Genomic DNA, 13,136 nt, shown 5'->3' with positions numbered 1-13,136 from the left:
TCCCTCCTTTCAAAACAATACTTACAGTTTCTAACACGTCTGAGTTTACGGAGTCATGAAAGTAAAAACCTCACTGGCAAATTATGCGGTTACTTTGTGCGTCAAATTCCTTCAATAATTATTGTTTACATCGTGTTTAGCACCTTAAAGAGTCCACTTTTTAAATTTAAAATACAACCACGGAGAAAATGTGATTTTATGATGTGCTGTGATGTCAACGTAATCTTCTCCATCCTCCATCCTGCGTCCCAGTGGCCCCAGAGTTCCTGGTCCCGCTCTCGGACGTGGCGTGCGCCTTCGGGGAGACGGTGGTGCTCTGCTGCAAAGTATGCGGACGACCCAAACCCTCCGTCACCCTGAAGGGACCCGACCAGAACCCGGTGACCATAAACAGCCGCTTCGCTATCGACATCAGGTAGCAGAGACACCCTCGCCCATCTCCTGAGACCACCTTACGTTTGCCGCTTCTTCATCATCAGGGACACGGGGGACATCTTGTTGAAGATCTGCAACCTGATGCCGCAGGACACGGGCATCTACACCTGCGTGGCAGTTAACGATCATGGCTCCGCCTCCTCCTCCGCCTCTATCAAAGTGCAAGGTACGCACCATGTAGCCACGCTAGCTAGCTAACTGATGATTACGTTGCACAACAAACTGAAGTGTGTTTATTCCTTTGCAGGTATCCCAGCAGCTCCTGGGCGGCCGGTGGCCCAGGAGGCTAGCAGCACAGCCGTGATGGTCCACTGGCCACCGCCAGCTTCCTCCGCCCACTCAGCGGTCAGCAGCTACAGTGTGGAGTACAGACAAGAAGGTGCGGAACACACCTTTCACCGCTTTTTCTATAGAGCGCACAGATTTATAAGCCGCACCCACTAAATTTTAGAAGACATAAATATGTTTGCATATGTTAGCCGCACCAGACCATAAGCCGCAGGTATATACCTAGGGATGATGTTCGAAACCGGTTCTCCCGGTTGTTCGATAAGAAAAGAACCGATTCCATGGACTCGAATCCCTTTTTGAGAACCGGTTCCCGTTATCGAGGCCACTATAGTAAAGAAAAAGAGTTGGTTCTTTATTTGAATCCCTGGGAACTAATCCCTTCCCACAGGAAATGCCCGGTGGGACGGCAATGTTATGCCCATTTGATTCTAGACTCTTACTGACACCTTGTGGCGATATGAAAATACTACGCGTCATTAGTTTGGGCACTTCCGGGTTGACGACGTCAGTTCAGTTCATGAGACAATTGAGAAGTAGACAAGTTGTGTTCGCTTTTACAAGCCTTGGAAAAGATAAGTCTGTAAGTAAACTGTTTAACTTGTTTATGTAACTCAATATTAAGGTGTAAAGTGGTTAAATTTGATACTAAAATGTTTATTGAAAAACGATTTTTGTGCACTGTTTCAATGGATGTTTTGAGGACTTAAAATGGCTGGCAGTCGTGTATTTCCACCATCAAAATAGTTTCAACACTGTTTGATGATAGTACTGTATATTTGTGTGAAGCTAATATTTACATATTGTGTATTAAATTTCAGTATGTTAATTGAATCACATAGCTTATACATTTGTCATTGTGTGTATTTCAGTTTAAAAAAAATAAAAATAACAGTCCAGTGCAAGACAAAAGTAAAGATAGGAAAAGACAAAGCAAGATCAACAACAATAAAGAGCCTAAATGGATTAATCTGCTTCGGAACTTTATTAGACGTCTTGGATTGTTTGTTAGCCGTCTGCCTGTGTGTGTAGTTAGTATGTTCCAATAGCAGCAGAAGTGCACTTTTTGGAGAGCTGTATTATTTTCAGTTTTGTGCCCAAGGGACTAATATTTAACACTATATTATTATTCATACACCTATAGTGATCACAGAGACAGGTTTTTTTGTGTTACTGTATATATTGTGGCGGTTTATAGTCCGAAAAATACGGTAGATTTAGCTCACACTGACTTCTTTTGCCCTGTTTAGACTCGTTGCTATGGCAACAGGTGGCCAGCAGCAGAGAAGAGTGTGTTCAGATCGACACCCTCATACCCGGCGGTCACTACCAGTTCCGAGTGCGAGCCTCCAACCGCTGGGGGGTCGGCCCGCCGTCTGAGCCCTCCAATATGGTTTCTCTGTCCAGCTGCAGTAGGTCCACACACACACACACACACACACACACCATGGCCGCCATGTTTGTTTACAGTGAGCTCATGGGAAGTTATGAGAAAAGTATTTCTTTGGAGCATTTTTTTTTCTTAATTCATAAAATGTATCGTACACTCTTCGTAATGTGCTCATCTCTGACATCATATTTATTGCACAGACACGGCTTATGACGGAACAGGAATCGAGTGGAAGGAAAACTTTGAGGCGACTTTCTCCGAGATCTGTGAGATCGGAAGGTAAAACTTTAACGAAATGCAAATCAGGACCACAATAAGAATTTGAAGAAATTATAAGCATTCTGTATATCTGTGCATGAGAGTATAGAGATGGGAGTGTTTTGTTTTTTGTACTACAATTATCCATCCAATCATCCATGCTTTTTTCAATGTATTTTTAAAATGTTTATATAAATGACATTCACAATAAAATGATTGTTGTTTATTTCTGAAAATAGGAGGCAAGATGTTGTGTAATTATGTGAATAATACACACATACATATATATATATATATACAATAAAGTATATCCAAAAAATAATTTAAAGAAATAATTTTAAAAATTTTCTCCAGGGGACGTTTTTCCGTGGTGAGAAAATGTCTCAACAAGTCCACGAAGAAAGAGGTAAGACGTCAACACTTGTATTCTAAGTAAATAATGTTAAAGATCATTAAAGCAACGTTTTGCATAAACAAATAATAATGCCATATATTATAATGAATGTATCGAGCTGTATTTTAGTATTTATTTATTCCCTCTGGGATTTTGCCGTCTTTTTTTTGTATTGTTGCGGTTTAAAATTCCTGAATTCGCAGCGGCCTCCTTAGAAAGTTGCGCAAAAAGCTGCAATGTTTTTTTTTTAACAACATTAAATCAATTTGTGTTGTTAGGAATTTATTGTCCATGTTTTAAGGGTTCCTTGAAACCTTAACCTGAGAAAAATACAGGTTTTTTTTTAACACAAACTGGAAATAAAATATTGTATTGATGTTTTACTTGTTTTTTACCACACAGACTTAAAAGTTAACAGTAAAAGCGCATACTTAAAGGTCATTGTCAAATCACTGTACTCGTTTAATTCATTACAACTAAGAAAAGTACTAATTGATTATAATTATAACAAGAAACACCCCCAAAGGCTTCCCTATTGTTGTCCACAAGTTGCATATATTCTCCGTGTATGTTTTATGCTTGAAAAGTGTCCATCTCAACATTAATTTACCCCCACGCGTTAAGAAAGTTTATGAACTGTCGAGAGCAATCTATAGTGCTAATTTTAACATGTAAATGCTGCCTCTTAGCTAGGTCAGCATTGCAAATGAAAATATTAGGGCTGTCAAAGTTAACGCGATAATAACGCGTTAACTATAAGTTCCTTTTCCAGTTACTGTTGAGCCACAAGCAGGAAAATAGCGAGCAGAAATGCACAAAGAAAAAGGGTACATTATGGAAATCCCATGTCCAAAGCCATTGCGAGTTATTCTCCTGACAAGACGAGACTTTTTAATCCTCAATCGCCGTAAAACGTCAAACGAAAGCGTTCTGGCGTGGTCTGCCTGCTGGCAGAGAGGTGGACCTTCACTTACGTGTTTGGATGCAGTTTACTGCATTGAATACTGCACTGATTGTTACTATAACAGCTTGATTAAGATGGGCGAAGGCAGACAGTATGCAGGAAGTCTTCATAATTCTTTATTCTTGTAGCCGTAAAAACATGTCAAGACACCTTCTAAAACCAATCACACACTTCCTGCTTCATAATAATAGCGCCACGCGTCACATCCGCTACAGTAACAAAATGTAAAAGTCTTACATCACGATCATGCTTTGATTGCCAAATATATTTTGTAATGTAATCTGTGATATTTTTACCTTAATAAATGTTAGTACATCAGTTGAGGAACATATGTGTATTCTCTTATTACATGCTCTGATTGATAGTTGTCAATTACAGAATGTTAAGCAGGCTGAATCTTACATTTTATTAATAAATAGAGAAGGTTAAAACATATTATAACATGTAATATACAGAATATCAGAAGCATTTATTCAGATATGAATATCACATTTTACATTACATATTTGACAATCAAAGCAAGATCGTTCCAATCCACATTTTGTGTTATCAATGCGTAAAACTGCTATCTAAACATAGAAGTGTAGCTCCTCCTCCGAATGCAAGTGCTCCTACAGCAACAATACAAATTTGTATTCCTACAAAAAACAAAATCTAGGTAAATTTTTTACTGTTATGAAAAAAGTGTTTATGTCCTTTTTGTGTTGAACTGCATAACGTTTAAAAACATTTAATTAAAACAAACTGCCCAGTTATGGTAATAAAAACTTAAAAATTGTCTGTCTTGGGCAGTGTTTCTTAACTATTGTTGAGCCGCAAGCGTTTCCTTGAGGGCCGTCAAAAAAATATGTCTCTCAGCTGTGGTCTGTATGGGCCGCAGCGGTACTCAGTTGTTATACACATGTCCACCACTTGGGGCAGTAATGGCAATATCAAAAAGTCTGTAGCGGAAGCCATAGAAAAGTTCTTAAGCGCAATAATTATGACTAAAGTGGTGAAGTATATATTTTTATTTGCACTTTAATTTTATTGATAGTTTATTTAAGAAAAGATCATTATTAATTTTATCTATTTATTTTAGCGCAGCATAATTGTATGTAAATGTATTTTTTTGTCAGTTATTCACGAGTTCCTTGTCCAGCTTTTCTAATCAGCCTAACCTAAGCCTAAGGTTTCGGGTTACTAATTCAGTGTTAATATTTGAGTGAGCCCAAGGTCTCTCTGAAGTGGAAGATTTGGGCCTTGAGGTTAAAAAGAAACCCTGGTGTAGGGTACACTTATTAAGGATGAAAAAGTATATGTATCTGCGATTAATCGCGTTTAATTTTGAGTTGACTATCAACAAAATGTGATTAATCGCAATTAAAATAATTGAAACGTTTGACAGCTCTAGAATATATGTTCTTAATTGTCTTACCCTGTCAAATGTTAAATGAATATATAAATCCAACTTGGAAGTAAATGTTTATATACTACATTACCCAGAAGACTGCGGATCATTCACAACGTTGGTTATTTCGAACATACTCATAATCTGTTTATGCAATCAAAGTTGCTCAAATTTGATGACCTTGTTAAATATAATACATTAATAATCTTATATAAAGCATTTAACAAGTGATTGCCGCCTAATCTACAACGTTTTTTTAATAAGACGAGTGCAGGCTCATAACTTGAGAGGCTTTGGATATTTCTCCCTGCCGAGAGCTCAAACCACTCGTAAACGTTTTTGTGTGTCTGTATGCGGAGTAAAACTATGGAACAAACTGGATTTACAACACAAGCAATGCCAAACTATTAATCGATTTAAAGGCCTACTGAAATGAATTTTTTTTATTTAAACGGGGATAGCAGATCTATTCTATGTGTCATACTTGATCATTTCGCGATATTGCCATATTTTTGCTGAAAGGATTTAGTATAGAACAACGACAATAAAGATTGCAACTTTTGGTATCTGATAAAAAAAAAGGCTTGCCCCTACCGGAAGTAGCGTGACGTAGTCAGTTGAACATATACGCAAAGTTCCCTATTGTTTACAATGATGGCCGCATGAAGTGAGAGAGATTCGGACCGAGAAAGCGACAATTTCCCCATTAATTTGAGCGAGGATGAAAGATTTGTGGATGAGTAAAGTGCAAGTGAAGGACTAGTGGGGAGTTGAAGCTATTCAGATAGGGAAGATGCTGTGAGAGCCGGGGGTGACCTGATATTCAGCTGGGAATGACTACAACAGTAAATAAACACAAGACATATATATACTCTATTAGCCACAACACAACCAGGCTTATATTTAATATGCCACAAATTAATCCTGCATAAAAACACCTGCGTGTTTGTTACGCTAGCTCCTAGCTCCTCTGCTAGCTCCTAGCTCCATAGAACACGCCAATACAATTCAAACACCTGATCAACACACACAATCACTCAGCCCAAAAGACCGTTCACCTAACCCAAGGTTCATAAAGCTTATATATTTTTAAAAAGTTACGTACATACGCAAAAAAAAGTTGCGCACATACGGTCAAAGCGATCAAATGTTTAGAAGCCAAAGCTGCATACTCACAGTAGCACGTCTGCGTCTTTGTCATCCAAATCAAAGTAATCCTGGTAAGAGTCTGTGTTGTCCCAGTTCTCTACAGGCGTCTGTGTATCGAAGTCAAAAGTCCTCCTGGTTAGAGTCTCTGTTATCCGAGTTCTTCCATCTTGACTGCATCTTCCGGGAATGTAAACAAAGAAGCGCCGGCTGTGTACTGTTGTGGCTGACTACGTTCGAAAAATACGTCCATTTCGCACCGACAACTTTCTTCTTTGCTTGCTCAGCTTCCTTCTCCATAATGCAATGAACATGATTGCAACAGATTCACGAACACAGATGTCCAGAATACTGTGGAATTATGAAATGAAAACAGAGCTTTTTCGTATTGGCTTCAATGTGGAAGGCATACCCGTGTTCCCCGGTCTACGTCACGCGCATACGTCATCCTCAGAGGCGTTTCGAACCGGAAGTTTAGCGGCAAATTTAAAATGTCACTTTATAAGTTAACCCGGCCGTATTGGCATGTGTTATAATGTTAAGATTTCATCATTGATATATAAACTATCAGACTGCGTGGTCGGTAGTAGTGGCTTTCAGTAGGCCTTTAAACTATTATACAAACATGGGGTCTGGTTCAAATATAGAGATGAGGGTCTTTAATATGACCTCCTGCTGTTGTACTCTGTCTCAAAGTGTTAACATGTGCTCAATGTTTCCTTACCATTATTGCTATGTTGTCTATTACCATTATTGCTATGTTGTCTATTACCATTATTACTATGTTGTCTATTACCATTGTTGGTATATTCATTATTCCTACATTGTTGATACAAATTATTGCTACAGTGTAATAATTACTGTTACCTGTGGTAATGCCACTATGATGCAACATCTGTATTATAATCCTTGAACAAAGTAAGAGTGAAACTCATGTGAATAATCACTGAATGGAGAACTGGGGGTGGGATTAAATAAGTTATCTTCTTCCCACTCCCTTTCAGGCAAAACTGGACAATCATGCACTATATTAATTTATATTATTATGTGTTGTCAACTTGTACTTCTTTATGTCATTGCCTGAAATAAATAAATACAAATACATGAAGACTCAGCGCCGTAAAACAGGGACAGAAAGCAGGTCTGAGCTACGCGGGAGGACGACAGTTTTAAACATTTGAATTCAGACAGTTGATGTGTGCGTTTGAGCGCCACTCAGAGACAAAGTTGACTGTCCAAACGGTGCGGGGAAGATGCGGGCATTGGACAAAGTTGCGAGGCCGCACGTACTGTACCTTGCGGGGATTGGTTTGGGGTTACGTAAATGGACGCCATCGGGACACAACCCTGGAGTGACTGATAGTTGTGTTATAAGTTGAATGAATGAGCGTTTTGTCCTCAGGTTGCGGTAAAGTTTGTGAGCAAGAAGATGCAGAAGAAAGAGCAGGCGGCTCACGAGGCCGACATCCTCCAGCATGTCCACAGTCAGCAGCTGGTGACGCTGTTGGACACCTACGAGTCGCCCACGTCGCTGATGCTGGTTCTGGAGCTGTAAGACAACATCGAGAAACCATGACATGTCGTAAATAGCGCTGCGATACGAGTATTTTAATGTTTTGGGGTGTTTTAGGCTTGAGGACGGTCGTCTCCTGGACTACCTGGTGGCCCACGATGAGCTGATGGAAGAGAAGGTGGCGTTCTTCATTCGGGAAATATTAGAAGCTTTGCAGCACCTTCACACCTGCAGAGTTGCACACTTGGACCTGAAGGTAAGAACACGTCAGCTTGGGGTTTCTTTTCAGGTTGGATGTCAAATAGTAAGTCTGGTTCTTCTCTCTGTTAGCCTGAGAACATCATGGTGGACCTCCACTCTCCCACCCCGTGTGTGAAGCTCATTGACTTGGGCGACGCCGTCCAGCTGTCTGCCCAACGCCGCTACGTCCACCTGCTCCTGGGAAACCCTGAGTTTGCGGCACCCGAGCTGGTCTGTGGCACGCCCGTGTCCGTCGCCACCGACGTGTGGAGCGTGGGCGTCTTGGCCTACGTCACGCTCAGCGGAGTGTCGCCGTTTCTGGACGAGTCGCCCGAGGAAACCTGCGTCAACATCTGCCGCCTGGACTTCTGCTTCCCGGATGACTACTTCCAGGACGTGAGCCAGGCGGCGAGGGATTTTGTGTCGGCGGCACTCCAGCAGGATCCCAGGAAGAGGCCCAGCGCTACTTCCTGTCTGCAGCACCCGTGGGTGAGTCGCGGGGGCACGCACGGCGGGGAGTACTCCAAGACACCATTAGACACCACGCGATTGGCGACGTTTATTGACCGAAGGAAACAGCTGCACGATATTCGGCCCGTCACTAACATCAAGGGACTGGTGAGCATCAGTATGGCGAACTCGCTGTGACAAGCTTATCAATAAAAGATCTTTGATATATTTTCAAGGATTTACTGACCAGATGTATTTTGCAAGGCAGCAAAATCATGGATCTATCCTCTCTTCCGAGCCTTGCCAATAGCCCAGAACCTGTAGAGGAGGCCCTTCAAGCAGTCCCAAAATGCCTTTAGTTCCAAAGACACTGAGTGGCCGTGGACCGAAGCAATAAGATGATCTTGGACTCTGGTCCTTGAACCTGCTGGACAGAACTTGGATGTGAAATCGTTCCCATCAAAGAAAACCGTTGCCACTCGACAACAAAAGGAAAGGACTTGGATATTTGGAGGATAACAAGCTGTTTCATTTGTACACTTGACTCAAAACCAAGGAATTTTTCTGTAGTTTTTTTTGTCCAACGGAATCTAAGGAGAAGCTACTAAGATAAAAGAAAGGAGTAGATCCTGGGCCTTGTCTCCTTGACCCTGCTGTGCGTTTTGTTCCGGGACACTCAAACTGTACTTTGATCTTGCAAAGAAAGGAGGCGGTCTCTGTCTCTGGGCAACAGGTCTACAGTTGCTTTTACTAAGGAGAACAGTTGTGTTCCGCAGGGACAACTGCACCTATGAGGCTTTGGTAGTCCTCTGTCCAGTGGTATTCGCTCCATCTGAGAAGGACTTTGTTCCTGCTGGTTTATTGCACTGAAGGACAACTGGAAATTGGGTTGGGACATTTGGATCTGCACCAAGGCGTCTTGAGTAGTCATCTGACCCGCGCAATCATCATCTGAGGAGAATGTTGTCACTCGAGTAAAAGAAGGAGGTTGTCTTTGTTTCTGACCCCTAAATGTGACAAGGGTTGTTTTACCTAAGGGCAACATGTTGCTCAGGGACACTAAGATGGATCTCGTACTCTGGACCAGCAGGATCATGGAGAAGTCACTAAAACAAATGGAAGGAGTGGTACCTGGTGTCTTCTCATTGAACGTGCTGCTTCTGGATATCCAACTGTACTTTTATCTTTACCGAGGCGTTTTTTAGTGTCTGCCGGACTGCTGAATCGTCCCCAGCTGAGGTGGGGGTCGATGGTAGTTGTCCTTGGTCCTTAAGATTCACCACATTAGTTTAGGACAGGTCGGCAGGGCCAACCTCATTATCGTTTGGCAAAACCATAATAGGGTTAGGTATTAGTGTAAGGTTCACCTTGTAGTCGGTAAGAATCTTCCGACAGTCTGGTGAAGAACGCAGAGGAAAGGCCACGGAAAGACTGCTGAATGTTCGTCGCAAAAACAAAACAATCGCAGTTGCTGTCGCCGACAAAACACTTAACCAAGCAGCTAATCCCCTTCGACTTTTTGCTAGCTTTAGCGGTGCTAACATTAGCTTTGGCTGCTAACCAGGAACTTAAGCTTGAAAGCAAACAGCTTGAAGAGATACAGCCGGTGTTTTCTCCATCTCTTTGAAAACAACGTTCCACTGCCGTCCCAACTTTTAGCTAGCATTTGCAGGTCATGGAGTGAGCTAACCTCAGAGCTGGAGCGACGTTAGTACTGTCGTGTTTAGTCGGGTTGTCCTTCCATTCCCCCCTCAGGTAATTTAACAGTGGACCAATTCTGCTGTGATTCTTCATTTGACAAGTTTTGTACGCAGGTTACGTTTTGTTCAAATTTTGGGTGTTTGTAAAAATACATAGGCCAAAAATGGTGTCTTGAATTGTGACTAACTCATCACGATTCTTCGTCAAAGCGTTTTAAAGGTAGAGCAACTGTCCTGGACCAGCTCGGCCTCTAGGTACAGCCACTAGGTTTATAGATTGTTGTTGTCATATTTTGCCTGTTATAGCGTTGAACCAGGTAGGATTTGTTGACGTGCTAGCTGGCGTGGACATGTTTGGACTGGATCCACGACACAAGCCCTGAATGTTCAATTTATGTTTAGGACTTTTTCCAAAGCCTAGGACAGAATTGTATCGTCATGAAGACGTGCGGAAGGGAGCCTGGACTTGAACAGGTCCTAGGATGAACTGGACTTACTGTAGTACGGATTCCCGGACTTTTATGAACAGCAGAACGCCACCCTGGGGACTTGCCTATAGCTTGTATCAATGTTTACACTTTGTCCAAAAAACTGTGTGTCTTAGGTAGAACTTGACAGAAACCGTAGAATCAGGGACATTGCATGTAAATCTGTTTCTAGGACACGGCACCCGGTCACACGGAATGTATCCCGCACGGTTTTGTTGACCAGCGTCCGTGTTTGCTATCATGGAATGTAATTGCTGATCGCAGTCGCTTTGTTCCACCTCAAAAAGTATAGCGGTTCACGTTGCAGGTGAAGCCTCAAGAGTGTAGAGTCGTCAGTATTTGTCCTAAGTTCTGTTTTTATGTTGTGGCAATCGATCAAGATACTTTTCCATTTGTTTCCAGTCAGACAAGAGATTTTTAAAGAACGTCGTCTCCACCCCCATGCTGACCCTAAACAGAATGGATGTTTACCGCATTTTATAAACAAGCATTTACTAGAAATCAGGTGATGATTTATTTAAAATCAGGCAATGATTCACTTGAAATCAAGCGATAATTTACTTGAAATCAGGCAATGACTTACTCGAAATCAGGCGATGATTTATTTAAAATCAGGCAATGATTAACTTGAAATCAGGTGATGATTATTTAAAATCAGGTGATTTATTTAAAATCAGGCTATGATTAATTTAAAATCAGGTGATTATTTACTCAAAATAAGGTGATGATTTACTTGAAATCCGGCGACGATTCACTTGAATTCAGAAGATGATTCACTTGAAATCAGGCGATTATTTACTTGAAATCAGTAGATGATTTACTTGAAATCAGGCGATGATTTACTTACAATTAGGTGATGATTTACCTGAAATCAGGTGATGATTTACTTGAAATCAGGTTATAATTTACTTGAAATCTGATGATGATTCACTTAAAATCAAGTGATGATTTACTTGAAATCAGGCGATGATTCGCTTGAAATCGGGTAATGGTTTAATTAAAGTCGGGTGATGATTCACTTGAAATCAGGCGATGATTTACTTGAAATCAGGTGATGATTTGCTTAAAATTAGGCGATGAGTTACTTGAAATCTGATGATTCACTTAAAATCAAGCGATGATTTACTTGAAATCAGGCGATGATTCACTGGAAATCTGGAAAAGCTGAATTTCCCCCAGGGATCAATGAAGTACTTTCTATTCTATTCTAAATCAGGAGATGATTTACTTGAAATCATGTATTAATTTACATGAAATCAGGTGATAATTTAATTAAAATCGGGTGATGACTTACTTGAAATCAGGTGATAATGTACTTGAAATCAGGTGATCATTTAATTAAAATCGGGTGATCATTTACTTTAAATCAGGAGATGATTTACTTACAATCAGGGGATGATTTACTTGAAATCGGGTAATAATTTACTTGAAATCAGGTGATGATTTACTTGAAATCAGGTAATAATTTACTTGAAATCAAGCTATAATTTACTTGAAATCAGATGAGGATTTCATTAAAATCGGGTGATGATTTACTTGAAATCAGGTGATAATTTACTTAAAATCAGGTAATAATTTACTTCAAATCAAGTGATGATTTGCTTAAAATCGGGTGATTATTTACTAGAAATCAGGTGATGATCTACTTGAAATGAGGTGATGATCTACTTGAAATCAGGTGATGATCTACTTGAAATCAGGTGATGATTCACTTAAGATCAGGTTATAATGTAATTAAAATCGGGTGATGATTCACTTGAAATCAGGTGATAATTTAATTAAAATTGGGTGATGATTTACTTGAAATCAGGTGATGATCTACTTGAAATCAGGTGATGACCTACTTGACATCAGGTGATGATCTACTTGAAATCAGGTGATGATCTACTTGAAATCAGGTGATTACTCCCGCGATGGTGGCGAAAGAAGCGACGCGTGTTCCGTTTATTTGCCGCCGGGACTTTCCTGCGCCACAGACGTCCTCAGTTTGGTTTGCAAAAGATTGGCTTCCTGTTGTTGTCGTCGTTGACGTCTCATTTGCATAATCCTCATGGCGCATGTGCATATATTTTTACAAAAGGCTGGTTATCAACATTTATTTGTGCAACAACTTCTTTGTTACTCTTCACTAATAAAAACGTGCTTATTTATATTTACTTCTTTGTTTCTGCTATTCATTTGTTGGCAAAAAGGATTCTGTACAAATATACAGAAGGTAATGTTATTCTGCTGGCTGAACGCTAGGTGGCAGCACGCACACACACACTGACTTATTACATTGTTTTGTCCCTTTAAACATCATTTATCTCATTTTAGTATTGCATCTTTATTTGTCGCCACTCAAGGAAACGTCAAAGCACATTTGCAGACTAACCCTAAATAAACTAAACACGCTTCATATAACCGTCCACAATTATCACTAATCCAGTACAATCATTTTCAGAAATGAAAAAAGTGGGGAATGTTTTAACAATTAAGAA

At 40.5% G+C, this 13,136-nt stretch overlaps 1 protein-coding gene and 1 long non-coding RNA gene across 4 annotated transcripts in view; one reads left to right on the top strand and one right to left on the bottom strand.

Annotated features, from left to right (window-relative positions):
• The window catches only part of kalrna (kalirin RhoGEF kinase a), a 282,218-nt gene extending 269,410 nt beyond the window's left edge, over nucleotides 1–12,808 (top strand). For all 3 annotated transcript variants that reach the window (XM_062061506.1, XM_062061508.1, XM_062061509.1), the window contains 9 exons: nucleotides 253–415; nucleotides 480–601; nucleotides 683–814; nucleotides 1,974–2,135; nucleotides 2,314–2,392; nucleotides 2,726–2,777; nucleotides 7,668–7,816; nucleotides 7,896–8,034; nucleotides 8,109–12,808. In XM_062061506.1, the coding sequence (XP_061917490.1) occupies nucleotides 253–415; nucleotides 480–601; nucleotides 683–814; nucleotides 1,974–2,135; nucleotides 2,314–2,392; nucleotides 2,726–2,777; nucleotides 7,668–7,816; nucleotides 7,896–8,034; nucleotides 8,109–8,666 (1,556 nt within the window). In that variant the 3' untranslated portion in view covers nucleotides 8,667–12,808. The remainder of the gene's footprint in view (nucleotides 1–252; nucleotides 416–479; nucleotides 602–682; nucleotides 815–1,973; nucleotides 2,136–2,313; nucleotides 2,393–2,725; nucleotides 2,778–7,667; nucleotides 7,817–7,895; nucleotides 8,035–8,108) is intronic.
• Nucleotides 7,167–13,136, bottom strand: part of LOC133658956 (uncharacterized) — a 37,239-nt gene continuing 31,269 nt past the window's right edge. The window contains exons 2-3 of the long non-coding RNA XR_009827575.1: nucleotides 7,924–8,028; nucleotides 7,167–7,814 (exon numbers count right to left, since the gene is read on the bottom strand). This is a non-coding gene — a long non-coding RNA (uncharacterized LOC133658956). The remainder of the gene's footprint in view (nucleotides 7,815–7,923; nucleotides 8,029–13,136) is intronic.

This window comes from Entelurus aequoreus, linkage group LG10 (assembly GCF_033978785.1).
Source record: "Entelurus aequoreus isolate RoL-2023_Sb linkage group LG10, RoL_Eaeq_v1.1, whole genome shotgun sequence".
NCBI classification, from domain to species: domain Eukaryota; kingdom Metazoa; phylum Chordata; class Actinopteri; order Syngnathiformes; family Syngnathidae; genus Entelurus; species Entelurus aequoreus.
The sequence above is the reverse complement of the archived record's forward strand: the minus strand, read 5'-3'. Positions and strand labels throughout refer to the sequence as shown.